General features: G+C 35.9%; 1 protein-coding gene across 1 annotated transcript; it reads right to left on the bottom strand.

The window, feature by feature from the left end:
• Positions 1–1,427: 1,427 nt before the first annotated feature.
• Positions 1,428–26,308, bottom strand: LOC129280802 (eukaryotic translation initiation factor 3 subunit I-like). Its single transcript, XM_054916810.2, has 9 exons — positions 26,191–26,308; positions 16,549–16,729; positions 15,680–15,745; positions 14,655–14,804; positions 11,342–11,469; positions 8,478–8,591; positions 7,108–7,197; positions 5,599–5,765; positions 1,428–4,752 (listed from the first exon to the last, which is right to left on the bottom strand). The coding sequence occupies exons 1-9, from the start codon at positions 26,191–26,193 to the stop codon at positions 4,671–4,673; spliced, it is 981 nt and encodes a 326-aa protein (XP_054772785.1). The 5' UTR covers positions 26,194–26,308; the 3' UTR covers positions 1,428–4,670.
• Between the last annotated feature and the right edge of the window lie 181 nt (positions 26,309–26,489).

Below are 26,489 nucleotides of genomic sequence, written 5' to 3'. Positions count from 1 at the left end.
CAAAAGTTTTTTCGCTAAGCAATATGCTTTTTTATTTAGGCACCGAAGGCATTATAAATTAGTGGACAAAACATGAAGTTCGGATATTACGGTAAAGAGCGGGAGTATGAAATATAATCACACAGGTCGCTGGAGACATGGGTAAAATGAGCACATATATGTTTTGTGCTGTCGTATATAATTTTTTCATGAGGTGGGGTGACCTCGGTTGATTTTAATTCTACTCAACATATTCTGTAGTATAAATAAAATTCAAAAAATTGGTTTCCTGATGAATTAAATTATGGTTTATAGCCTAGAGAAAGTTGGAGACACGAAAATGTCCTTTGGTGCCCCTTTTCGGAGAATGGCCCTCTAGCTAGCTGCTACCGCTAGCTCTAGACCCCCCCCCCCTCTTTCTCTCTCCCTCTCTGTCTTTCCTCTGCTTGCATCCCCCCTCCCTTAATTCTTACTTTCTACCTGTTTCTCACTCTCTTTCTCTCCCTATCTATATTTCTTTAATTCCCTTCCCCTCCCTAACCCTGTCCGACCCTAGCGTGCCACCCCAAATCCCATAATGGCAACTACCATGGTAACTAGGGCTCAGCAGCCAATCATAATCAAGGTTTCCATGGTGGTTGCCATAATGGCAAAGTTACAACAGTTCCAAGTCCTTTATGAATCGGGCCCCTGGCTCTGAAATCTTGTCGATCAATTCACGAGCACCCCCCCCCCCCCCCATATTAAAAGAAATGGAATAATTTCATACAGAAAAAATGATTACATTTTAGACTTCCCAATATCGAAATTCTGTCTTATGCAGCAGCACAATAAAAAAATTGAAGGTTTGATGAAAATTTTAAAAACAGAATTATTAAATTTTTTTAATATTGTGACATAATTATGAGAGCATCTCTTCCATAAACATGAAATTACCGTCTGATCGTGACTTTCTATCATGGTCAGCCCCACCCCTCCTCCCCCCCCCTTCAAAACCATTCTGCTGCCTGTCTTCCATACATCACATGCATAGGCAGCAGAAGCGGGGGGGGGACGTCCCCCCCTAAATTTGAGGTGGGGGGACGATCCCCCCTAAATTTCTTGTTGATAACTTTTTTTTTTTTTTTGCTTGTCAAAAAAATTTGGTGGTCCCCCCTAAATTTTCAGGCTTCCGCCGCCAATGGTCATATGATATATTCCATCTAAATTTGTGATACAAGAAGTTGTGGTCATCTTCACAAGCAAAGGACAGACAATCATATCATATTTAGAGACCACACTCTTGCAAATAAACTCGCAATGATAGTCTCTATGGCAGCCATACTCATTGACAGTCATTTTCTTTAGTTCAATAATAGGAAAGTAAGCAAGAACCCTCACCTAGAGGCTAATCCCACCTCGGGACTAGTGTAATGGTTGAAAACAAATTGACAAAACACGTGAAAACATTCTGATACATACTACAGTATTTCTTTATTACATTATGGGGAATAAACAGAAAATAGAGCTCAGAGACTGACATAGGTACAAAATAACTTACTAACCAGACAAATGCTTTAAATAAAATATGAGATAAACAAAGCTATCATAAATTGTATCTGACAAAATGGAAGGAATCCGAGGAGCATTTTCATGAAGAGCATTGTCAGTGAATTCCAATGACTAATTTTCCCACAGCCAATCTGATGCAAAGAAATTCAGTAGCTGATAACATCCATCTTTGTAAATATCAGACAAAACGCTTCATGGAAAGCTCCCCTGATACTGATAGCTGGCTTTATTAATTTAAGAAGATGGACAGCGACAAAAATGTTATGTTTTTAGAATACCAGTTATTAACAATCAATTCAGGTGCCCATTTTTTTTTTTCGTATCTTTAATCCAAAAGTTTGAATGTTTCTTTGTGAAAATAAAACAAGATTATAAAAAAGCGCCAAAACATAATCAGCACTATCGACCACACATGCACAAAGTCGGTTTCAAAAACTAGTGGCAATATAACTGGTCCATCATAATTCATTTACTTTTGACTCTTATCGACTTTGGCCATTACTGTAAACTGGCTTGCCATCATAGGAAATATAACTTCTAATCTTATCTTAATTTCCTAAGAAGATTATCAGACTCTGATCAATAAAACTTCAGGTCATTAATGGATAATGAAAAAATGAAAAATGAAAATCCATAATTTATTGTTCGAAATAGACATGAAGTGAAATACTCCGAAAATTTGCTTTGCCCAATTGATCGTGGGCCCGGCAGCCGCTGTGCAGCGCCAACTAATGGTTGCTTGATGTTCTAATAAATGACTGGGCATGTTGAAGAAAAAGTTTGACTTCACAGAGGTGGTTTTTACATACATGTACATTTCATGTGTATGTTTCTTTCAACACTCTACATTCAAAGAGGTCCAATAATAAATGCACATTTTTCTCAAAATTGAACTTAGTTCATGCTTGTCTTTGTATGGTGTGACAATGTAATGGCTACTTTGATTGTCCCATCGCATAAAATTTGAACTACCGGTATGATACATTTAATATCAAACGGTAGAGCTCTATCAAATAGTAACTACAATGGTGACAGTGCCCAGAGACAAATAAAATTAGAGTGCTATATTCTATGGAATTTACAAATTGGATGGCAACCTTTTTTAAAGGGGCCCTGTTTTTTTATAAAATAACTTGACATACAGAACAGTTCTTTCAAACTCTTGCAACAAGCATGAATTTAGTGCAATATGATAAACAAACATTTCAGGGGTGCAAAGTTCAAAGACCAATAATGCTAGAGATTTAAAGGGGAATCCAGCCTTGGCCATAAAATGTTGTGTTGGGAAGGAGAAAAATACATTAAACAGAATGGTGAAAATTTGAAAGAAATCGGACAAGCAATAAAAAAGTTATAGCTGCTTTAAAATTGGGATCACTAATAGTATGTAGATTTCAAATTGGCAACTGGGTAAGTAAATTATGACAAGGGGCAAGGACAACTTTCCCATAAGCCATGTACTTTATTATCAGGGATTTGTGGTTTTCTCTTAAGTACCTATTTCCCTGGGGCAGTAATCTAAATATAACCCAGGTAGTATATTGTTTAATGTCCTCATGAAAGAAAAATGTAATTTGAAATATAACTTTTCGGAAAAATGACATTTTAGCCATAATATGTAGTGGAGTACATGGAAGAGTAGTCCTTGCCTTACATCACTATGACATCCCATATGTGGCCAATTTGAAGTCTCCATGAGTAAAGTGATTACCAATATTTACAACTTTTAAAAATTCATAACTTTCTCGTTGTTTGTTCAATATTGTTCAAACTTTCACATATCAACTTGTCTGATTTATCTTTTTCTTATAAAAACTAGTTTTTATTTGGGTTGGATTCCCCTTTAATACCTGGGGCCCCATTTCATAAAAAGTTACAATTATGGCAACTTTGCAATTATGGCAACAGCCATGGAAACCTTGATTGGGATTGGCTGCTGAGCCCTGTTACCACGGTAATTGCCGTAATGGCAAAGTTACAACAGTCCTTCATAAAATGGGCCCCTTGAAGGCATTGGTTCAGTGTGAGATCACTAGGCCTGTATGTATACATGGGTAAATTTGTCTACTGCCAACTCACCCACTCACCACATGGTCTACTTTCATTTAGTCTAATGCCATTCGATCCATCAACATTTTGTGTAATAACCATTTGGTCCAAACCAATCATCACTTTGTCCAATTACCATTTCGTCTATGACCATTTCGTCTCATAACCAGTTGGTCTAATATCCATTTCGTTTTCATTCATTTTGTACAATTAACACTTATATATGGACTAAATGGCTATTGGACCAACTGGTTATTAGACAGACAAAAAGGTGAGTGGACGAATTGGCAATTATACCATGTGGATAGTGGACGATTTGATGGTAGACCAAATAATAGTAGACAAGTTGGCAATTGGACGAATTGGCATTAGACGAAATTGAAATAAACATATACATTAGTTAATTGCCACTTGGTTGTAAAAATTGAAATATTGTATAATTCTAACAATAAAAACAAAAGAAATAGTGAGTGAGGGGCATCATTGACTCTTTCATTTGCATATCACTGGGTTGTGCATAAAACTGTTTTGTGAAAAGTAAGCGAAAGTTTGAAATGTCATAACTCTTATTTTACATCCGATTTTGATAAAAAAATTTGGCGTTATGCTCGTTGGATTTTTCTCTATTGATTCAAATTAAACATTTTCTGGGGTGGACTTGACCTTTAGTCACTGACCCTCACATTCATCCTAGCCACATTGATGAGAAGCCCCTGTGAAAGATACATCGCGCCTTTGAATTCCACTATTGAGGCACTATGCGTCTTTTCGCAACAGCTTTCTCTGCACTTCCCATCGTTTCGTCTACGATGAGTGTGATAAGTGATAAGATGCTTACAGCATTCCTGCAAAAAAAAGATGCAGCATTGACTTTCGGTAGGGCACAATATGTGCGATGTCTTTAACCCATTTGATACTGCATGAGTTTGCTATAACACTTGTTTCCATAGACTCTAGCCCATATATGTGCGGGACCAGTCTCCAACAGGTTAAGAATTCATCCTGCGATTTCCGTATGTATTCATTATGATGAGTGGAAGGAAAGTCTGTACATACATGGAAATAAAATGTAATAAAATGTACAGGGAAGGCTAATATTCAAATTCAAACTCAAAGTAATTGGGGTCAAATGAATGGACTCTGACGTAGCCATCTTCTCCGCCGGTGCTGAATCTGTTAGTGAGAAAAAAAAGGAGGGAAATAAAAACAATTAATTCAAAAGAAATTTTACATTATAAGAGAACTACTATGAAGGAGAGAGGGGAATTAAGAAGACACCGGTGAAGGTTGAAACAAATTGATTTTTTAACATTTTTTAAAATTGTGATTAAATGCACACTTCAATTTGGATGAACATTTTAAATCATTCTGAGGAAATAAAAAGGCTATTTTTTGTCTTGCTTTTCTGTCTTGCGATAACTGGCATCACTTTTTGTTGAATCAAGATAATCTTATTCTTTTACACAATTTACAATCCCCTATGTATTCATGTACTGTAGCTATTTTTAAAAGCATTTGGGCTGCATTTGATGCTTGTATTTGTCTTAATCTGTGGAAATGAATTTGAACTGGATTTAATTAATTACACAACACATAAACATTATGCACCTATTCAAACTTTGCAGGCATTTGAACTAAAATCAGGAATGATTTTGCGCTAAAGAAGGAATGCACGGCGATCCCTATAGAAATTGTGTGGTAAAATCAAAAATGGATAGAATTTGGATAATTCTATCAAACTTCAGAATAGTTGGGAGGTCAAAGATGAATGCTTTCAATTTAGAATACATTACACAGAGAAGGAAACCCCTAATATTTGTACACACACACATAGAAAACAATAATCACAATACACCAAATTGCCCATGTAAAATTTTTACAATTTATTACAAAACAGGCCATAGGTCATCCTTAAAAGAAAAAAAATTCTCAATTACATTTTACAATTTGAAACACGAATCCTATCAGAATATTGACTGACTGACTTTCGTTTGTGATATTCTCTATTCAACAACTTACCCCATTCCATCAGGATGGAAAGCTACACTGTTGATTGGACCAAAATGACCTTTGACCTTGCCAAACTCCTCCTCAAAGATGGCATGGTAGAAGCGAGCATCAAATTTACCAACCCTCCCTGAAGTAGTCGTAACGTCCATGGCTTCCTGACCGCCTCCTAACAATACCTGTCATAGCAACAACACGATAACGCATTAATACAAGATAACACATTGTAAAGATAACACATTAATATAAGATAACACATTATTAAGATAACACATTAACATGAGATATTATACATTAATATGAGATAACACATTAATATGAGATAACACATTAATATGACATAACACATTAATATCAGATAACACATTAATATAAGATAACACATTGTAAGATAACACATTAATATGAGAGAACACATTAATATGAGATAACACATTAATATCAGATAACACATTAATATCAGATAACACATTAATATGAGATAACACATTAATATCAGATAACACATTAATATCAGATAACACATTAATATCAGATAACACATTAATATCAGATAACACATTAATATCAGATAACACATTAATATAAGATAACACATTAATATAAGATAACACAGAAATATTAGATAACACATTACTATAAGATAACACAGAAATATAAGATAACACATTACTATGAGAAAACACATTAATATAAGATAACACATTACTATGATTTAACACATTATTATCATCTATATAGAGTGTTCTAGCGATGCATTAAAAATGCATAATTTTGGTCTGCATCAATTGCCCGTGCAGTATGAGAGCGTATCCCTAAAAAGGACCGAAATCCGACGAATATCCCATAGACTCCTGTACAAAATTTGCTAATGAATATGAAAGCTTATTCAACAGTTTAGGGCGTGTGCAATATACAACGCGTATAACGATGAAAGCACAACTACGCTCCATGACGTCATACTGAACTACAGCAAGTCGCATGTCAACGACCAAAATTGATCCTATGAAGTGATAATGTGATAAGTGATATGGCTTGTTAAATCAAATTTCTCCCTCTTTTCTTTTTTTTTGGGGGGGGTGGGAAAGATGATAATAATTATATTGGATGGCGTTATTTCATAAAATACCAGAAATATTCCACTCGTTAGGGCCAATATTCCACTCATCTGCAATTCGTGGAATATTTTCCCGAACTCTTGGAATATTTATTGTATTCCATTCTGAGCCATCCAATATAATATAAATATAAGATAACACATTATTAAGATAACACATTAATATGAGATAACACATTAATATTTTTTTTTAAATTTAACTCTTAGCTCTTTAAGCGCCTTGAGCACTCTACAGAGTGGATTTGACGCATTATAAGTCACATTGTTATTATTATTATTGATATGAGATATTAACACATTAATATAAGATAACATATATTTATATGAGATAACATATTAATAAAAGGTAACACAAACTTTTTTTTCCTGGATGGGTTGGGTTTAGGTGCAATGATAATACTTACATGGTCTTTAATAGGGGATAAAGCAGCTGAATTAACAGGTCTTTCTGTCTTAAACGTCTTCAGAAGAGTAAGATCAGGTAATTCAATTAGCTGAACAAGGAACAAAACAAAAATGAGGCAAAATGAATTATTCATTTAGCATGAATACCTGGTACTATAATAAACTATCAAAAATAGAGAGCAAGATTCTATTTAAAATCATTCAGTCAGGCATGATATTTCCCTCTGAAAAAAATCTGAAAAATAGCCAAGGGTCGCTAAGTCACCGCCGAAGTCCGAGGTGCCCTGGTCAGGGTTACAAGCTCTTGCATAGTGAAGAAATCGAAAGTGATTTTACAAGATGAGTCTGCTTGATAATTTTATCGTTTGACTTAAAAAAGCATGAAAAAAACAGCATGAGAATATTCTTGGGCAAAGGATTTCCCGTCAAAAATATCTGGAAAAAAAAAATTTAATTCTGAAAAAAAAAGTATTTAAAAATCAGAATTCTGATTTTAGTCGGGGGAACATGCCTGTTCAGTTTACTCAACAAACTGGTCGATAAAATTGTGAGAAACAACCAACATATCATAAGAACAATACCATCAAAATTGTCCGATATTTTTTTCCAGAATCAGGTAACTCAGTAGATCTGATCAATACAGAAACAAGACATAATAAAAAAATGTTTTAAAAAAGGAAATTATTTTTATATTACTCAAGAACATAAGTTCAATTATTGCTTCATAGTCCAAGTGGACATTGTTTTACAACTTGAACCTACTAAAAAATAAAGACAATTTGAGTGACCGACTATACAAAATGTGATTGATACTGATCAATGGGCCTTCTGATGATATTATCAGTAAATTTTATGGGTCAACCGTCCAGAAGCTAGACAGCATCATTTCGTAAGCTGTATGTGTGTGCATCAGGTGCTCATGTATGAGTACAATGGATTCAGAACTACATATTCACATATCATAAATCTGGTGGGTGTTTCATAAACCTGTTCGTAAAGTTACGCACAATATTACGCACGACTGGAACATGTTTTTATGTCATAAATCTATTACATGTACTTTATAGGGATATCACATAGCACAAGAAAGGATCACCAGTCGTGCGTAGTCATTCGTATCTTACGAACAGCTTTACGAAACACCCTGGCCTCAAAAGATATGTGATATGCTGTGCAGAGGAAAAAAAGATAGTGTCATGGTGACATATTAGCACAACGTACATGTTTAAGTCATAGTACAGACATATTGCACACAACATAAGGTGAGTGGAATCCCTATGCATTTTATGTTCACTCAAGCACCATCTTCTAAAACTCTCAAAGTTCCAAAGAAAATACCGGTAGTCAAACAAAACTACATCTATCTCACCTTAGATGTGCAGTCCTTAGACGCTGTGATAACCATGTCGTACTTGCTGTGTTTCTGAATGTCATTGATTTGTTTCTGGTGAATATCAATTGTTGATCCTATGGAATCTCGCATCTGGGGATTAGAACAGGGAGAACTTTCAGGGTTTCTTGCATATATATTTCAATTGATTAGTCAATTAATAACTTCCCTCCCTCCTGCCTTTAATAATTTATGGCATTTAGACAAATCGCACATGTGCGATAATTAAGCTGTATCCCCCCACCAAATATGACCTCATAAGCTATTACAAGCGCAAGAATCAGATTGAGCCTTCAAGAGAAATTCCAGTAGTTGCAGTAAACACTGATTTCATGAGAAAGTCTGTAAAACAAGGCTTAATTGTCAGTATATCATCGAGGATCTAGATCTGGTACAGTTACATAGACTGAACTTTGTGAAATCTTGAAATCTACGCTGAAAAATGTTCAGGCTGAAGATCCCCAACACAGATAAGCGCACGCGGGACAGTGTATAATTATTGCTTCGAATGTCGGGCCCCGACGCTCTACCCGAATCCTGTGCTTATTTGCTGATTTCTCAGCAATTACACAATTTCTTCCAGAATCCTTTGGCACATATGTTTTATTTAATACAAACAGACACTTTGGTGGTCATTTCATTGGATTCTGTACGAACTCATTTTGATAACGTTACCAAAACTAGCATTTACCTTTAATACATATTAATGTATTCTGTTACTGTCATTCTCATTCTTCACATTGTCCATTAAGAAAATGTGTCTTATTTACTGTACATGCACTCGACACATCATGAAACTATACATTTTATAAATTGACATAAATATAGAAAATAGGCACATATGTCCACTGTAAAGAAAACTTCAAAGCATGAGAGCAAAATTTGCACGTTTCAGAATACAAGTGCCATTCAACATTCATTATGAGGGGCTTGTGAGTCGATTACTTTTTTCCTCATGGGTTGCAAATGAGAATTGAAAAATCAAGGAAATTTCTAATTATATGAAAAATATCAAGTGCAGGTAAGTATAAGGATTAATCAGTTGAACTCCATGTGTGATCCCAAATCTAAATCTGGTACATTAATGTAAACTTATCTTTGGGAAATCATGAAATCCTAGCTGAAAACCGATAACTCTAATGTTCACTAATGCAACAAAGCATACGTGGGACAATGTAATAATATTGTATGGGAAAATTCCCAAAATTTGTTGGAAATCTGTGCTTATTTTGCTCATTTTGTCAGCAATTCCACACTTTCTTCCAGAGTCAGATCTGGTACATTAATGTAAACTTATCTTTGGGAAATCATGAAATCCTAGCTGAAAACCGATAACTCTAATGTTCACTAATGCAGCAAAGCATACGTGGGACAATGTAATAATATTGTATGGGAAAATTCCCAAAATTTGTTGGAAATCTGTGCTTATTTTGCTCATTTTGTCAGCAATTCCACACTTTCTTCCAGAGTCAGATCTGGTACATTAATGTAAACTTATCTTTGGGAAATCATGAAATCCTAGCTGAAAACCGATAACTCTAATGTTCACTAATGCAACAAAGCATACGTGGGACAATGTAATAATATTGTATGGGAAAATTCCCAAAATTTGTTGGAAATCTGTGCTTATTTTGCTCATTTTGTCAGCAATTCCACACTTTCTTCCAGAGTCAGATCTGGTACATTAATGTAAACTTATCTTTGGGAAATCATAAAATCCTAGCTGAAAACCGATAACTCTAATGTTCACTAATGCAACAAAGCATACGTGGGACAATGTAATAATATTGTATGGGAAAATTCCCAAAATTTGTTGGAAATCTGTGCTTATTTTGCTCATTTTGTCAGCAATTCCACACTTTCTTCCAGAGTCATTTGGCACAATTTTTTTTATTTATACATACAAACACTTGTGTAAATATTTCACTGGATTCTGTTCGAACTCGTGTTGAGATCGTTACAACAACTGGTATTTACATGTATCTTTAACGGTAGTTATATTAAAGGCACTATTTGCAAGCATGTATTAAACTCACAAATCTGTCAGATGAAGGGAATCGTTTATCATTACTTAACGTCAAATCATCTATGACAGCCGGGCTCTGGGAATGATGAGGGGGTGATGAGTGAAGGTGACTTTGGTCAGAAAAAAAAATTGACAAGGAAAAAAAAAGAGAAAAGGTTTTTACTTAAAGGACAAGTCCACCCCGACAAAAAGTTGATTTGAATAAAAAGAGAAAGATCCAACTAGCATAACACTGAAAACTTCATCAAATTCGGATGTAAAATAAGAAAGTTATGACATGTTAAAGTTTCACTTAATTTCACAAAACAGTCATATGCACATCCTGGTCAGTATGCAAATGAGGAGAGTGATGACATCATCCACTCACTATTTCTTTTGTATTTCATTATATAAAAAATATGAAATATTATAGTTTTCTCCTCATTGTCAAGTGAAACAACGATTAATTCCTCCCTGAACATGTGGAATTAGCATTGATTAATACTATATGTTTCAGTCAAGTTGATTTTTATTATTAGTTCTGTTAAAAAATGAAATATTGTATAATTCAAACAATAAAAAATAAAAATAAAAAGTGAGCGATGGGACATCATCGTCTGTCTCATTTGCATGTCATCGAGTTGCGCATATCACTTTTTTGTGAAAAATAGCAAAACTTCAAAATGTCAATGTCAACTTTTTATTTTACATCCGATTTTGATAAAATTTTCAGCATTATGCTAGTTTGATTTTATTCAAATCAATATTTTTCTGGGGTGGACTTGACCTTTAAAAAATCAAAATTAATTTTTGTGTAATACTAATAGCTCATAAGTACCTGTATATCCCAAAGCGTCAGTTCCCCATTCTCATGACCAGTTAAGATAGCAGTATCTTGAAAGGTCCATATTGCTGATGTGATCTTGGATGTATCCATCGGTATCCTCATGAATGGGTTGTTATTTTCTAATAAAATAAAAAAATCATCAAAACATTTTTCAATTCCTCTTAATTCTTGAAAATCACCTTGAGCACTCTTCAGAGTGGATTCAGCTAGATTATAAGTCCTATATATTATTTTTATCAAAAAAATGTATTAGTAATTTAAACAACATTTCTTGTGTGAATCTCAAGGGTCCCATTTCATAATTAGTTACAACTGTTGTAACTTTGCCATTATGGAAACTACCATGGTAACCTTGATTTTTTGGCCTCACACAAGGTTTCTTCCTTTTTGGTCATTACCTTCCTCACTTTCTTTAAATTTGATGTTCATTGTATTTACATTGTCTATTTTTTGTAATGTATTTTCATCTTGATCTCTTGAGGAGAAATAAATGAAACTTAATTCTGATTGGCTGCTAAGCCCTGTTACCATGGTAGTAGCCATTATGGCAAAGTTACAACAGTTGAAAGTCCTTTATGAAACGGGCCCCAGTAATGATTGCATTTTTTTTATAACAAAGTCAACCTTTTTAAGGGTCAAATCTAATGACACTACAGTGTAATTAAATATCTATTATATGACACCTAGATAGATTCTTGTGATTTGATTGGTTAATTGATATCGATCATTCAGCCCATTTTACAATGACGTCATCGACCGTGCAATTTTAGATCCATTCATCGTGCAATTTTGGATCCATACGATTTTGTCCATTGCACTCGCGCACCGAGACTGCAGCTCATGCACCAGCAGTGCGCATGTTGTAATGACGTAACAATCAACAGACCGAACTCGCACTGCATGAGCATGTTTTGCATCGAAATTCATGAATTTCATATGAAAAAAGGGCCTTTTTTAGGTGTCATATAAACCAAATAATGAATGTTTTTTCATTCGTGCAATGGACAGAATACTTCATTCGGTGAAAGATGAAATAATGATCCATTCAACTCGGCTACGCCTCGTTGAATGGATCATTTCATCTTTCACCTCATGAAGTATTCTGTCCATTGCACTCATAAACATTCATTATTTGTATAATATTGAATGCTTGGAAAGGCATGGTTCAACACTATTTCCCAAACTTGATTTATTATCATAAATATATAAATATTTTGAAGGGTCAATATGAACAAACAAAGCAGTCAATTATACACTGTGTGACAATGAGCACCGTACCGCACATCAGCTGCGAATTCAACAACACAAAAAGAATATTGAAAAATTTTGTAATCAGTGCCAATGTCCCCAACAGCTCTAGCTTTGCTAAATTGCAAACGTCCTGTGTGGTGAAAAAGATTGAGATAAGCACCTATATATGTATAAAAAATAAGGTTGAGAAAGTTCAGTTAGTAATTCAAAAGTTAGCTAGAATTTCACTTTCTTAAATTTCTCAAACAAAACCAGAGCCTTTATCAATATTTATTCACTCACTGTAATATTACAATGTATTTCCCATGAGATAATTTGATTTTAGTGTCATCCGATTGACTCTTTATACATGGATACATTGGCAGCTATTTGCATACTCATTAATATTCATTAGTCACATGACCAAGGGTTTTAAAGGGATGGTCCGGCTGAAAATATTTATATCTAAATAAATAGAGTAAAATTCAAAGAGCAAAATGCTGAAAATTTCATCAAAGTCAGATAACAAATAACAAAGTTATTGAATTTTAAATTAAAAGAACAAAAGAACAAGTGGGGATATGACATGATCAGCACACCTAATGAATATTCATAAAGACCTGCCTAGAACTGTTTCACCGGAATAATGCAAATCTTTAAAATTCAATAACTTCATTATTTGTTATCCAATTTTGATTAAATTTTCAGCATTTTGCTTTGTGAATTTTACTCTATTTATTGAGATATAAACATCTTTACAGATCAAACTGTGACATGATGAATTTTCAGATCTAAAGGTACAAAAAAGTGAAATTCAAGCTAATTCAAGCCACTTTTTTCCACGCTTTCTGCTCTTTACAGGGACATATTTATGTACAAAATACACATCAGCATGGGGCTTCGAGGAGCTTATTTTTGCACATTTTCTGCACTATTTTTGCTTCTCTGAAATGCTGTGGAAGTGTTTTCCAATCACGAATTCAAGAACCCTCGAAAATGTCCGGATCCCCGCGATTCGCCAAAAATTATGTACATGTACGCGAAAATCACAGCTTATACAGAAAATTACATATAGTATAATAAAAGTCATTTTCATCACTCTCTTGAAATTATACATGTATATTTCATTATCGCGTATCTAATTTTTCATTACAAATATTACAACATACATTTACTAAAAATTAAGGGAAAAATATCCAGATGACAGAACAGCGGAGCGTTTAATAATGTTGTCAGTGATTTTCACCGACAAAGTTGCTCTCTGCCAATGAGAATCTTCAGTTCAAAAGTTAGTGAAACTTGTCTGAGAAAAACAAAAAAGGCACCTTATGAAGTTGTGAATCAATCTACATAGCCCCATAGTAGGAGCTTTATGGCGACTGATCAGAAGGGTGATTTCTTAAACTGATTTAAATGATCATCATTAGCAAACAATACTACAAAGTGACTGTATGATCAATCAATAAGCTTGTGTGTTACAGGTTGAGTCAAGTTTTGCAATTGATTACAAGATTTAACTTTTTCCTTCTCATTAAATTAATTATCATACGACAAAGAATGGTAACCATGCATAAGTAATTACATGGCTAGCCATGCTACCGGTAAATTTGCAATGTGTACTGTAAATATTTATGCATGGCAAATTTACTGGATGCATGGCTAACATGCGTCGGTAATTACTTGGTTGTAATCATGGTTGTAAAAAAAACAGTTTTTTCGCCAAAAAATTCTACCATTCTATAAAACAAATGATACACAAGTTTGTTCATGCATCGGTAGGACTAGTGAGCATGCGGTAACTATGAAAACTAGTCTAAACCCACCGAAGCACAGCCGAGTGGGTTTATTACAGTTCCATAGTTACCTTATACTCACAAAACCGACTGATGGATTCACATCTGTGCATCATTTGTAAAATAACATATTGACTGTATGATCAACCAATACGCTTCATGTTACAGGTTGCACAAAGTTTAGCACTTGATCGCAAGGCATTCTTTTAAAGATAATTGAATAGATCATTATAAGCCAACAATCTTACAGGTTGCATGAAGCTATTCATCACAAGGTTTACCTATTTGATCGGGATCCCTCTCATCATACACACATAAATCACTAGTCTGTCCCATAGTACGATCTGTGGTAGTGAAGAAGTAATTACTGCTGTAGCTGAACCCACACGTCCTTACAGCTGACTTGTATTCCAGCTCTACTGTACATTTACCTGTAAGGGGCGAATAAAAGACATGCATGCTCTTAAAGATAAATACCAGTTGTGGCACTGATCTCAAAATTAGTTCGAACAGCAGCTATAAATAAGATTACCATCAAAGTGTTGTATGTAAATTAAAAAATGTGCCAAGTAGCTCTGGAAGAAAATGCGTAATTGCTGAGAAATGAGCAAAATAAGCACGGAATTCCATCAAATGTCAGGTATTTTTCGAAGCAATATTAATACACTGTCCCAAATATGCTTTTCTGTGTTAGTGATCATTATAATTATCGATTTTGAGCTAAGATTTCATGATTTTACAAAGATAAGTTTACATTAATGTACCAGATCTAGATGTATAATAGTTTGACAATTAAAAGATTTTCTCATGAAATAATTGTTTGCTGCAACTACTGTCTTTTACCTTTAAGTTAGGTTTTTCAGACCCTGTTTTCATCTACACATTACACATGCATTACAGAGCCATGGCAAATCAATAAAGAGGCCCTGATACTCCTACAAAAGATCTAAAATATAAACTGTAAATTATGTAGCGAAAATGGGCTGGTGAGCTCAAAACAAAAAGTAGCCCCGAAAAAAAAATTTTCCCTGGTGTATACTGCACTATAGAAGTTGTTTGCCACAATATTCAAAATGCTACTGTTTAGGTGTCACTTATTATCCTGTTTCTTTCTATAATCAGATTGTTTCCAATGTGGAATATAAACGAATAATCACATTTGAGATCCAGTAGATGAGACAAGCTATCACTCCCTCAGCAATATAAATGTAGACACCATCTTTCCCAAGGATAAGCTTTGGGAAGATACATGGAAAAAAAAATTGAGGGGGTGATTTGATGTTATAACAAAACAAATCTTTCTTACCAGTTTTGATGTCCCACATTCTCATAGTGTTGTCTGCACTTCCTGTAATTGCTTTACGTGAATCCCCTGGTAAGATGGGTAGTTAAGGTGTATAAATACCACAAGAGATGAGCTTCATGCTCAAATTGCATGTAATAGGGTGGAAATGAAAGACATGGATAGCGTTTATGAGGCACCGATTATCAAGTTCAAGCCCATTCAATGGTGCAATAAATATTACCCCGGTTATAGCTCCAGCTGCTAAAGGTGCTTGGTGCCTTCAAGGAATTGATCCTGACAGGTACCCAATCACCTCACTTGGGTTGAGTGCAGCACAATGTGGGTAAAACGATTATCATGGCCTGCAAAAAGGGGGCAGTTTACCCTGACAATATATTGTTGGTTTTATATATAAAATAAGGAAAAATATTGGTAAAGGTTTGATGAAAAGTCATCAAAGAATTTAGAAGAAAGTTATGAAAATTTGAAGGTTTTGATTTGTGATATCATATAAGTGCATCTACCCCATATATGTATATGAATTCCATGAATTCTGTTTTTTGATAGAACATAAGGAATTAAAATATTTTTCTTACTACTACTACTACTACTGCTACTACTATTGCTGCTGCTGCTGCTGCTGCTGCTGCTGCTGCTGCTGCTGCTGCTGCTGCTGCTAAGGACATTGGGTAAATTTCCTAAAGAAAAGATGTTGACATAGATGGATTTCCACATACTTGAGATTGATCAGGTCAATCGCAACTCTTTGTAAGACTGGGCCCTGATTGATACACGTCTGAAAAATCTCAGTTATACACAAACACACAAACAAACACACACGCACATACATCCACAATCTGGGTCTTGTGGCCTTGGTATTAAAAGGATACAGTCAACATCAATACACCATACAGCTCCTCCATGACCATTAAACGTTCCTAACCTCTCGCCGTTGATGGAGTACCAGATATTAGGTGAGGTGTCTTTGGCGGTGGAGAATAGAAGGTCACCTTCACGGTTGTACTTGATCTGTGTGATGGACCTCTCGTGTCCAAAGAGAGCAATGGGTTTCTGGAAGAAAGATAAAGTAAAGAGTTCAGAGTATGTCCCATAGGGCTATTATCGTTAAGAAAATTCTCTGACGATGTATCGCTGAAAATATTTTATCGATATCGATAACTATCCACAAAAAAACATAATCAATATGCATTTTTTATGCATTATAGCAATGACACAATACTTGCATGATCAAAATTTGTATTTGCCACTGTACCAGGAATGATTTAAAATCCGCCTTCATCGGATGTAAACGATTACATAACATCGTTTAACAAACATATTTAGCATAAATATACATCCTCACCTTTCACATTTCTAGCATTATTTTAGGGTTGGATAATGTTCTGTCAATAATTTTGGGGCTTTTTTAATATCGTTCTGAGCAGTCAACGTCTTTCGCCTATCTGCCATATTGATATCGTGCTGTACATCTTCGGACATAGAGGGCAGTAACACATGGCTGTGTGCTGCCTTCTACGCGTACGTTAGTTGGTCCTTCGCTAAAAGTGTGCTTGTGATGTTTTCGATTCGATCGAAATAGAGTGGAGTGCAGTCACGATGATTGGATTGTCATTATTATTGCGAAATGGGGGTGAGATCATGTTTTGTGGCTGGTAAGTATTTTGCTGAGATTTTGGAGTAATTTCTGTTGCTGGCCTGTGCAGTTTGAGGAAAAATATGTTTTCCGTTATTTTCCGTTTGAAAAGCCACTTTTAATAGGCCATTTCCTTGCATTCTGTGAAATCGCGGAAGATCACCGTGTCCCTATAGCGGGTATTATCGACAAAAGAAACGTTATCGATATCACTAAGTGGCAAAAAACAAGCGATTATCGACAAGACTAGCGATAGAATCGTTATTGATAACAGCCCTAGTTTGGGTCAACACAAAAATTGGTAAGTCAGACTCTTTTACTTCCATCGTTACTACCTAGAAATGAGACTGGAAGTGGCACTGGCCTCAGAACAGTCTCACCCAATACTTTTCGCTGTAAGGCGAATGGTACGCGGCAACGAGTGCCAACTCCCGGGCAAGGGATTGGGAATATCTAATAATCTCTTTATAGTCTTATTCTTGATAAACTTTCTCCATATTTTTTTTTTTCAATATTAGTGGAGGGGACATATGGAAGTCTTGCCGAATAGTGTTTACTCTTTTGAATTCTTAAATTAATTAAAGCATTGCCCCCGGGGGGGGGGCACTCAGTATATAATGCACAGTGGGTATGTGCCGCGGAGAGGACCCCCATTTTAACACTCAAAGTTCCGTTCCAAGGCATAGCATTTTTATCTTATTGAGGAAAACAAACAAAGAAATCCGTTCCAAAACTTCGCATATTTTTCGTTACATCGTTCCGGCCGCAATGATCCGCTACAATTAGCTGCATTTTTTGTGAAAAGCAGCCGCAGAGCGCTGTCAAACCATCGCCTCTGCGCGAGCGCACCCGGCGCCCATGCCGCCGGACTAGTTCCATAGGGATGCATACGCACTCACACGCAGACGACCCATTCCAAGGACCCCAGTTTTCACAAACATTTGTAGTTCCGAGGACCCTCCTTTTTACAATAAGCCCGCTCCAGAGCCCCCGTTTTTTATATGGCCAACGGCACATACCTACCACTTTTTTGGTCGAGTACCTCCCTTAGTCTTGAGGACTCCATGATGATGTCTTTTTTAAATACTTTGACATATACTTCTTCATCATTGGAGTCTTGAAGCCCCGGTCATATATAATATAAATAATTAGTATAATACTACTAATTATTTATAATCACGTATCAAATTTTAGTATTTGTGAAATAATAATTTTTATCTATAAATTGTTCTTCAAAACGACATCGCTAACCGGATGTACATCATACATACACTCATCACTCTTCGTCATGAGCGGACGTGTTTTCTGAATGTCTCCCGACCGACATCCTGGTCATGTATAGTCACCACAATGAACTTTCATGTTCTCGATATACTGCTTGGATCTCTTAAGGGTGTGATTTTTTATGTTTTGTGCCATACTTTTGGAGTGAAAAAACCTTTGGAAGACTGATACCTCTGTGATCTATAAGCTCATCATGGCTCCTCCACCGAATACACGCAATTCGAAACAACAAGCCGAAGAGCTAACCAACACTATACGAGCCGAACTAAATAAAGTGTTAGAGAGTGACGACATGCTTAACAAATTGGTAAGTGCTCTTAAAAAGACTCTTGTTGACGAAATCACACCCGTCATTACCAAGAACGTGACAGAAAATGTACATGAATTTATGGACTTTGAACTAAAATCGAGAGATGATGAAATTGCTTCCCTTAAGACTCACATCCAAACCTTGCTCGAGAAACACGATGATTCAGAACAGTATACACGAAGAAACTGTCTAATATTTCACGGTATTAACGAATCTGAGAGTGAAAACACCAATGAAACTATAATCGCGTTATGTGATCAAAGGATGAATGTAAAACTAGATGCAAAGGACATTGACAGAAGTCATAGATTAGGGCCCAGAAAGGAGAGTAAAAGTAGAGGAATAATTGTGAAATTCACCAGTTATGACATACGGGACAAAATCTACAGAAATCGAAAGAGTTTGAGGGGTTCAAAAGACAACGCTATATTTGTTCATGAGAGTCTCACCAAAACAAGATCTGAACTTTTCTGGAAAGTCAAAACTAGTTTCAGAGATGAACTTGATGCTCTTTGGACCCAAGATGGCCGAATTCTGTGCATTATAAAATGCACGAAAAAAAGAGTCTCAATCACAAAGGAATGTGATCTGTGCAAACTGAATACATCATAATATATTCTCCGAAAAAGGGATTACAGAGTCTATTTACCCCTCTCGTCTTCGAACTCGTCATCCCCTGAATTGTCCGCTACTGTATTGCGATTATACGCCTTCTTTAGTGCCTTTTATCTTAACTGGATTCAGTGTTTTCTCACCTTGGCTCAACGACTGAACGCGTCATCGCACCTAAGATAATCTCTTTTGTGAAAATTGGAGCTACTTTACTTCGTCGACTAAGGCTGCATCGTGCCAAGTCTGCTCAACTTCGTCAACGCCCTATATCCGCTTTTGTATTGTGATTATACGCCTTCTTTTTGTCTTCGTATCTCTTATCTTGGTGATCCGGATTCCAATGTTCTCACCTCGACTCAACGCATCATCGCACCTGAGATAAACTCTTCTGTTAAAAATCAAAGCTGCCCTATTTCGTCCATTAAGGCTTCACATTACCATTTCTGCCGAATTTCGTCAACGCCTTGAATTACCGGACGCACTCACGGAATTAACCATGTATGAAAGAACTCTAGCTCCATCTACTGTCCATCATCAGAACAATATAGGAACTCTAGCGCCATCTACTGTCCCTAATCGGAAAATGTATAATCCATCGGACTTGACTGAGTTTGGACGGTGGTCTCGTTAAAACAGTTCAATGATTCGACACTAAACAAATCCTGGTTAACCTCTGCGTTTCTGAGTGTAAACTTCAACCATTTTGAACTCTACATGACCCGGTCTGCTATCTTAGAACTCAGATAACTCACTATTATTATTGTTATTGTTAGTGGGTTTTTTTTTTTTTTTTTTTTTTTTTGTATGTGACTGTATCATAGGCTCCCCTAAATGGAATTCAATATCTACAAATACCCATGTGCCTGTTGTATGAAACCGGTTAAGAACAATCAGAAGGGACTGAAGTGTACCAAATGCAATCAATGGCTACATATCATTTGTGCTGGTATTCCTGAAGAGATCTACAATGACAAGTCAGAGAACTTTTTCGGTTGGCAATGCAACATTTGTATTTTTAAGGACATGCCCTTCTATAATGAATCGGAAAATATCACTATTCCAGAGTCAGTTAATGTCAGTACAAATACTACCCACCGAAACATTGCTTGTATTCATGGTTTATACTACCAAGAATTACGTGGTAATGGCCTTAAGATCGCCCATTTAAATGTTAACAGCCTACTAAGACACATTGAACAAGTGAGAACATTTGTTAAGACTAACAAGGTTCAGGTATTCGCAATTAATGAAACCAAAATAGATGAATCTATCTATGATAAAGAAATTATGATTGACGATTACAATTTGGTTCGTAAAGACAGAGTTCGACAGGGTGGTGGAGTAGCCATTTATCTCCACAATTCATTACATTTTGAAAAAATGATTCATGAATTCCTTGATGATTTAGAAGCACTTGTTATTAAGATTTACCTCAAGTTTTCAAAACCTCTCATCGTATCAACTTGGTATAGACCACCATCCTCAGATATTGGAATCTTTAATTTGTATGAAAGATTTCTAAGCGTTATTGACACAATGAATTGTGATATAGTTATAGCAGGTGACGTAAACTGTGATATCCTAGCTAAACCCTTATCAAGCATGACCAAGAAATATATTGATATAAATAATGTTTATTCTCTGGTCCAAGTTAATACCAAAGAAGCAACAAGAATCACTAATCTTTCTGCTACATTGATTGATCACCTATTAACAAACAACACCAAAAACGTAGTGAATCATGGTGTAATTCATAACGGAATGAGTGACCATTCGATTAGCTTCCTGACCTGGAACTCTAAGATTTGTGCTCAGCCAAAATTTATCACTTTCAGAAGTTGCAGCAAGCTCAATATTGATGACTTTAGAAATGATATTCGTAACCAGAATTGGGAAAGTATAGATCAATGTAATTCAGTTGATGATGCTGTCGATTTATGGCAAAATATGTTTTTACAAGTTGTTGACAAACACATGCCAAATCGTTCAAAAACAGAGCTGCCAACCTTGTGCAAGCAGAAAAAGGAATCATTATGGCCAAAAAAAGGAATTTCCAACAAAAAAAAGGAATGTGTTAAAACGAACCTTAAAACCACATGCGACAAACATCCAATGCAAAAAGTATGTATGCAGTGAACAATTTAAAAAAAGTTAATCTCTAGGCCTAGTCTGGGCTAAGTAACGGAGTGTTACAAATTGGACCCAGCTTAGTCTTGGGCCATTTGATATAATCTACCAACTTTAATTAAGTCAGTAGCAGGGCTTGAATTAAGAATTGAGAGGGGCAAGGCCATTTTTAAATGGGCACTTTCAGTTTGGGGCAACCAGCAAAGTGGCCTTGGATGCCCCAAAATTTCAAGGGGTATCAAGGCCACTTTTATTCTAGTCAAATGGGCACCTAGGCAAATTTTTCTAAAAATGACAAGTAGGCCTTTCATTTTGTAGTGCAACCTACTCCGGCACTTATCAAAGTGAAGATCTGTCAAGAAAAAATTCTTTCAGGAATTCAGGGGCACCAAAATCAGTTCTGGTGAACATTTTTAGGGCTTCCTTTCCACTTCTAAAATAATTAATTGTTTTATGTTGAGTTTCCTGACAAAACTACCAAATTGTAGACTAAGAGAAAGAAAAAAAAAAGGTGACATCAATTCAGACTTCTCTTCCGAAGTAACATTGTTTTTGCCAAACAGTACCCTTTAAAATTAAAGTGTCATAAAATGGAAGTGTACATGTAACATTCCACAAATATAGAAAAATTATTCATAAATCAATCTAATCTAAAATTCAAATAGATCTAGGTATAGATAAGAAGTTGAAATCATTCCACAAAAGTCCCATCGTAAATCACTTCACCATGTGCACAGCTCAGCCTCAATCACACTGCACGCACACTCAATCATCCCCAGCAGTGACAGCACTATAGAGCAGACATCTAGGCCGCCAGAACTGGGGAAGAAATCTTCCCATTCCTGCTAAACTGAATGCTAAAGTGCCGACTTTTTTAATGAATTCCAAAGGCAGTAGGACATCTCTCTAGTATAAATCATGTAAAACTATCAATAAATGTTGAATATCACCCAGAATTATTACTTCAGGGGACAATGAAGAGCTTTCCAGGTCTTTTCACAGCCGAATTCATCGTATTTGTTTGATACGAGTTGATGAAAATTAACCAGACAGTACCGCCCGTCAAAACATAATCATCCTCGATCCTTTCGTTTGTCATCGTAAGTTGCCATCTTGGATGACGTCATCATCCTTACAGACGTATTTACCAGTCGCTATACATCGCGATTCGTACCATGCATGCCGCTCGCATATTCAACTAACGTATATGTACGTGCACGCTATCAAATTATTAAAGTGCGTTGGAAAACCAGCCGGCGGGCGACTACGCACGCGCAAGTACCAGGCTCATCTCGGGCTCAACACGCACTCCACATACATACAATTCTGTACACACATTATCAAAATTGTCAAAAAACGTAATTTGAAAAGAAAAACCATAATGCCGGAATTTGAATGAAAAAACGTAATGATTACGGCAAAAACGTAATGGTTGGCAGCTCTGCAAAAAGAATAAGTACCAAGGGGTCTCCTTGGATGAATGCAAATATTTGTAAACTCATGAAAAAACGTGACAAACTTAAAAGAAAAGCTTGCAAACTGAAAGATGATAAACTTATGTGCGAGTACAGAATATTACGAAATAAGTTAACAAATGAAGTAAGGAAATCAAAGAAACGGTATTACTCTGATAAATTTACAAATCTCAAGGTAAACCCAAAACAGACTTGGAAAACCTTAAAGTCCATTATTCCGAATAAAAAACGTGAAAATCTCACAGTTTCGTCTAATTCGGATTGTAATACTGAAACTGCTAACCTATTCAACACTTACTTTGCAAATGTAGGGAGACAATTAGCCAGTGAAATACCCGATATGAACCTCCATACAGAAGATGGTAATTATACAAATGAGACTTTTGCATTCACTCAGGTGAACGAACATGATGTTTTGAAAATCATAAGAAATCTTAAAAACACTAAGTCTGTCGGTGTTGATAAGATATCTGTCTTTGTCTTGAAGGCATGCTCTATGGAGATATCAATGAGTATTGCTAAGTTGATTAATTTATCTTTGTCAAGCGGTATATTTCCGCAACAATGGAAACAAGCTAAGATTATCCCAATTCACAAAGGTGGCGATAAAAATTCTCCTTCGAATTATAGGCCCATCTCAATTTTGCCCTGCGTATCTAAAATACTGGAAAGGGTTGTCCAACGGCAAGTTTTAGATTTTTTGCGAAATAATGATATTCTGACACCTGCCCAATCCGGTTTTCGGCCAAGGCACTCAACCATTACCACTCTCCTAAAGGTAACCAATGACTGGTTTCACTCAATCGATCTTAAACATTACATTGGGGCCGTCTTCGTCGATTTAAAAAAAGCATTCGACACCGTGAATTGTGATATTCTTTTGAAAAAAATGAATAACTTAGGTATTTCTGGCACACCATCCTTATGGTTTCGAAGTTACATGTTAAACCGGGTTTGTAGGACTCTTATCAATTCGGAACTCTCTTATGAATCAGTTATTAACTGCCATGTGCCCCAGGGATCACTCCTGGGGCCACTGCTCTTTATATTATATGTCAATGATCTAGTGAAATGTATTAATACATGTCATATCCAATTGTATGCGGATGACACCGTTTTGTATTTTTCACACCCCTCCATAGATAGAATCAACGAGGCCCTAAACTCAGATTTAGAAAATATGTACCAATGGATGTGCCAGAATAAGTTAAGTGTTAACTGTCAAAAAACGGTCTGTATGCTCATCGGAAGCAAGAATATGATTTCTAAACAAAATGTCCTTCATGTTTCCTTAAATAATACCCCATTAGAACAAGTTCATCATGTCAAATACCTAGGCATCATAGTTGATGATTATTTGAATTTTAACTTGCATATAGACAACATGTTGCAAAAAATAGGTCAATTAGTCGGCTTTCTGGGAAGATTGCGGCGATCCTTAAGTGAATCGATCCTGAAATTAATATATAGTTCATTGATCCTCCCCTACTTTGATTATGGTGATGTTGTTTACGATGCATCCTTTAGGAAATACACAGACCGCCTTCAAAAACTGCAAAACAGAGCAGGTCGTATTATACTCCAAATTAAACCCGAATCTCATATATCTATTTTGGAAATGCATGATACACTAAATTGGCAATTGTTGGACAAAAGAAGAAACGATCATTCCCTTATTCTCATGTATAAGATCATGAAAAATCTATCTCCAAAATATTTAAGAAATGAATTTGAGTTAGTATCACATACGTATCCCTCCCGTTTCGGAACCAAATTTAAATTACCAAAACCAAGAACAAATTACCTCAAAAGATCCTTCAAGTATAAAAGCGCCATGGCTTATAATTCCCTTCCTCTTCACATCAAATCATCCCCTAGTATTAATATTTTCAAATCTAAGATTGTTGATCTGTAGCACATGGACTCCGGTACCCCCCCCCCCATTCCCTGTTAGGTTTGCGCCCCTTAATTTTTTTTTTTTTTTTTTTTTTTTTTTTCTTATTAATGTTTACTGTTGATATTTACATTTTCATTTTTCTTCTGTACATCTGTTATTCTAATGTGGTTTATTTGTGTCTAAATTATACGTTAATGTTAAATGTTATGGACCCCACGGAAGACCAGCGCTACTGTGCCAGTCACGCTGAATGTGGGCTATCCACCGTATTTTATTGTATATAATTGTGCTTTTAATACGGAAATAAATACTACTACTACTATACATAAGCGGTTCAAGGGTCGACCCTATTGTATTTGCGTTGTGTACATGTGGATCGAGGGATCTACACGAGATCGGTCTGGTAAGAAACCTTTTTCTAACATTTTAATTGACCATTTTTTTAAACCTTCCTACGCATTAGGCGTAGGAAGGTGTAGAGATTAATAAAATCACAACAATTTACGTGATTTTTATATTAAAAGATGGATTTCCCTAGGAAATCCATCTTTGTTTACATGTCTCTTATACATATATGAACTGGGGTTCAAGACTCCAATCCAATGATGAAGAAGTAGGCCTATAATATGTCAAAGTATTTAAAAAAGACATCATCATGGAGTCCTCAAGACTACCCCCCCCCCCCCCCCACTCTGGTCTTGGCATTGCCATTGCCGGTATTCTGTACGATGAGAATTTAATCCATTTCTCTAGAGTCTAGCTCCGATTTAACTTTCGTAATGATAAACTTCACGCATGATAAAGATTTAGCAGTGCAGCGCAGAGGCACGACGTCAATCGTCACATGAGCTATCGATAATGCAATCGGTATCGTTCTTTTGAACCCAGCTTCATTGGTGTTGCAGCTCGGTCAGTGGCCTTTTTACACTCTCATCTCAACACCAACACACAAACACAGGCAACACCGATGACCGAACTAGAAATCACACATTCACAAAATGACAGTCACGTCAGTCACAATGCATTGAATTGACGTGCGTTCCCACGTATCTATTTCTGTGTCATGAGCTTTTTTACTACTTTTTAACAGTCCTTTAATTCATAGTTAAGTTTAATATTTTTCTCAAAAAATCATACATAGAATACTACGTAATATGAACATTCATACTTTACCATTTTAAAAAATTATATCAGTGACGAATTAGAGAATCAGTACAATCTTTCACGAAATTATGATACCAGCCGGTAGAATTTTGCAACACATGCGCGGGATCTAAATTAGTCTACGATCAGACGTTGTCAATTTTCAATGATAAAAAAGGGGTTTCCGACATTGTATGGCATGCACAAAGAGATGTATACTAATTACGCTATTAGTTATTAGTATATCTATGGGCATGCATGGGAAGCGTGTGCGGAGGGGACCGGAGGGGAGGTGGGGAGAGGAGGACTGAAGCACCCCTCCCCAATTT

Source organism: Lytechinus pictus, chromosome 17, assembly GCF_037042905.1.
Source record: "Lytechinus pictus isolate F3 Inbred chromosome 17, Lp3.0, whole genome shotgun sequence".
NCBI lineage: Eukaryota > Metazoa > Echinodermata > Echinoidea > Temnopleuroida > Toxopneustidae > Lytechinus > Lytechinus pictus.
Note: the sequence above shows the minus strand (reverse complement) of the source record. Positions and strands in the feature narration are given on the sequence as shown.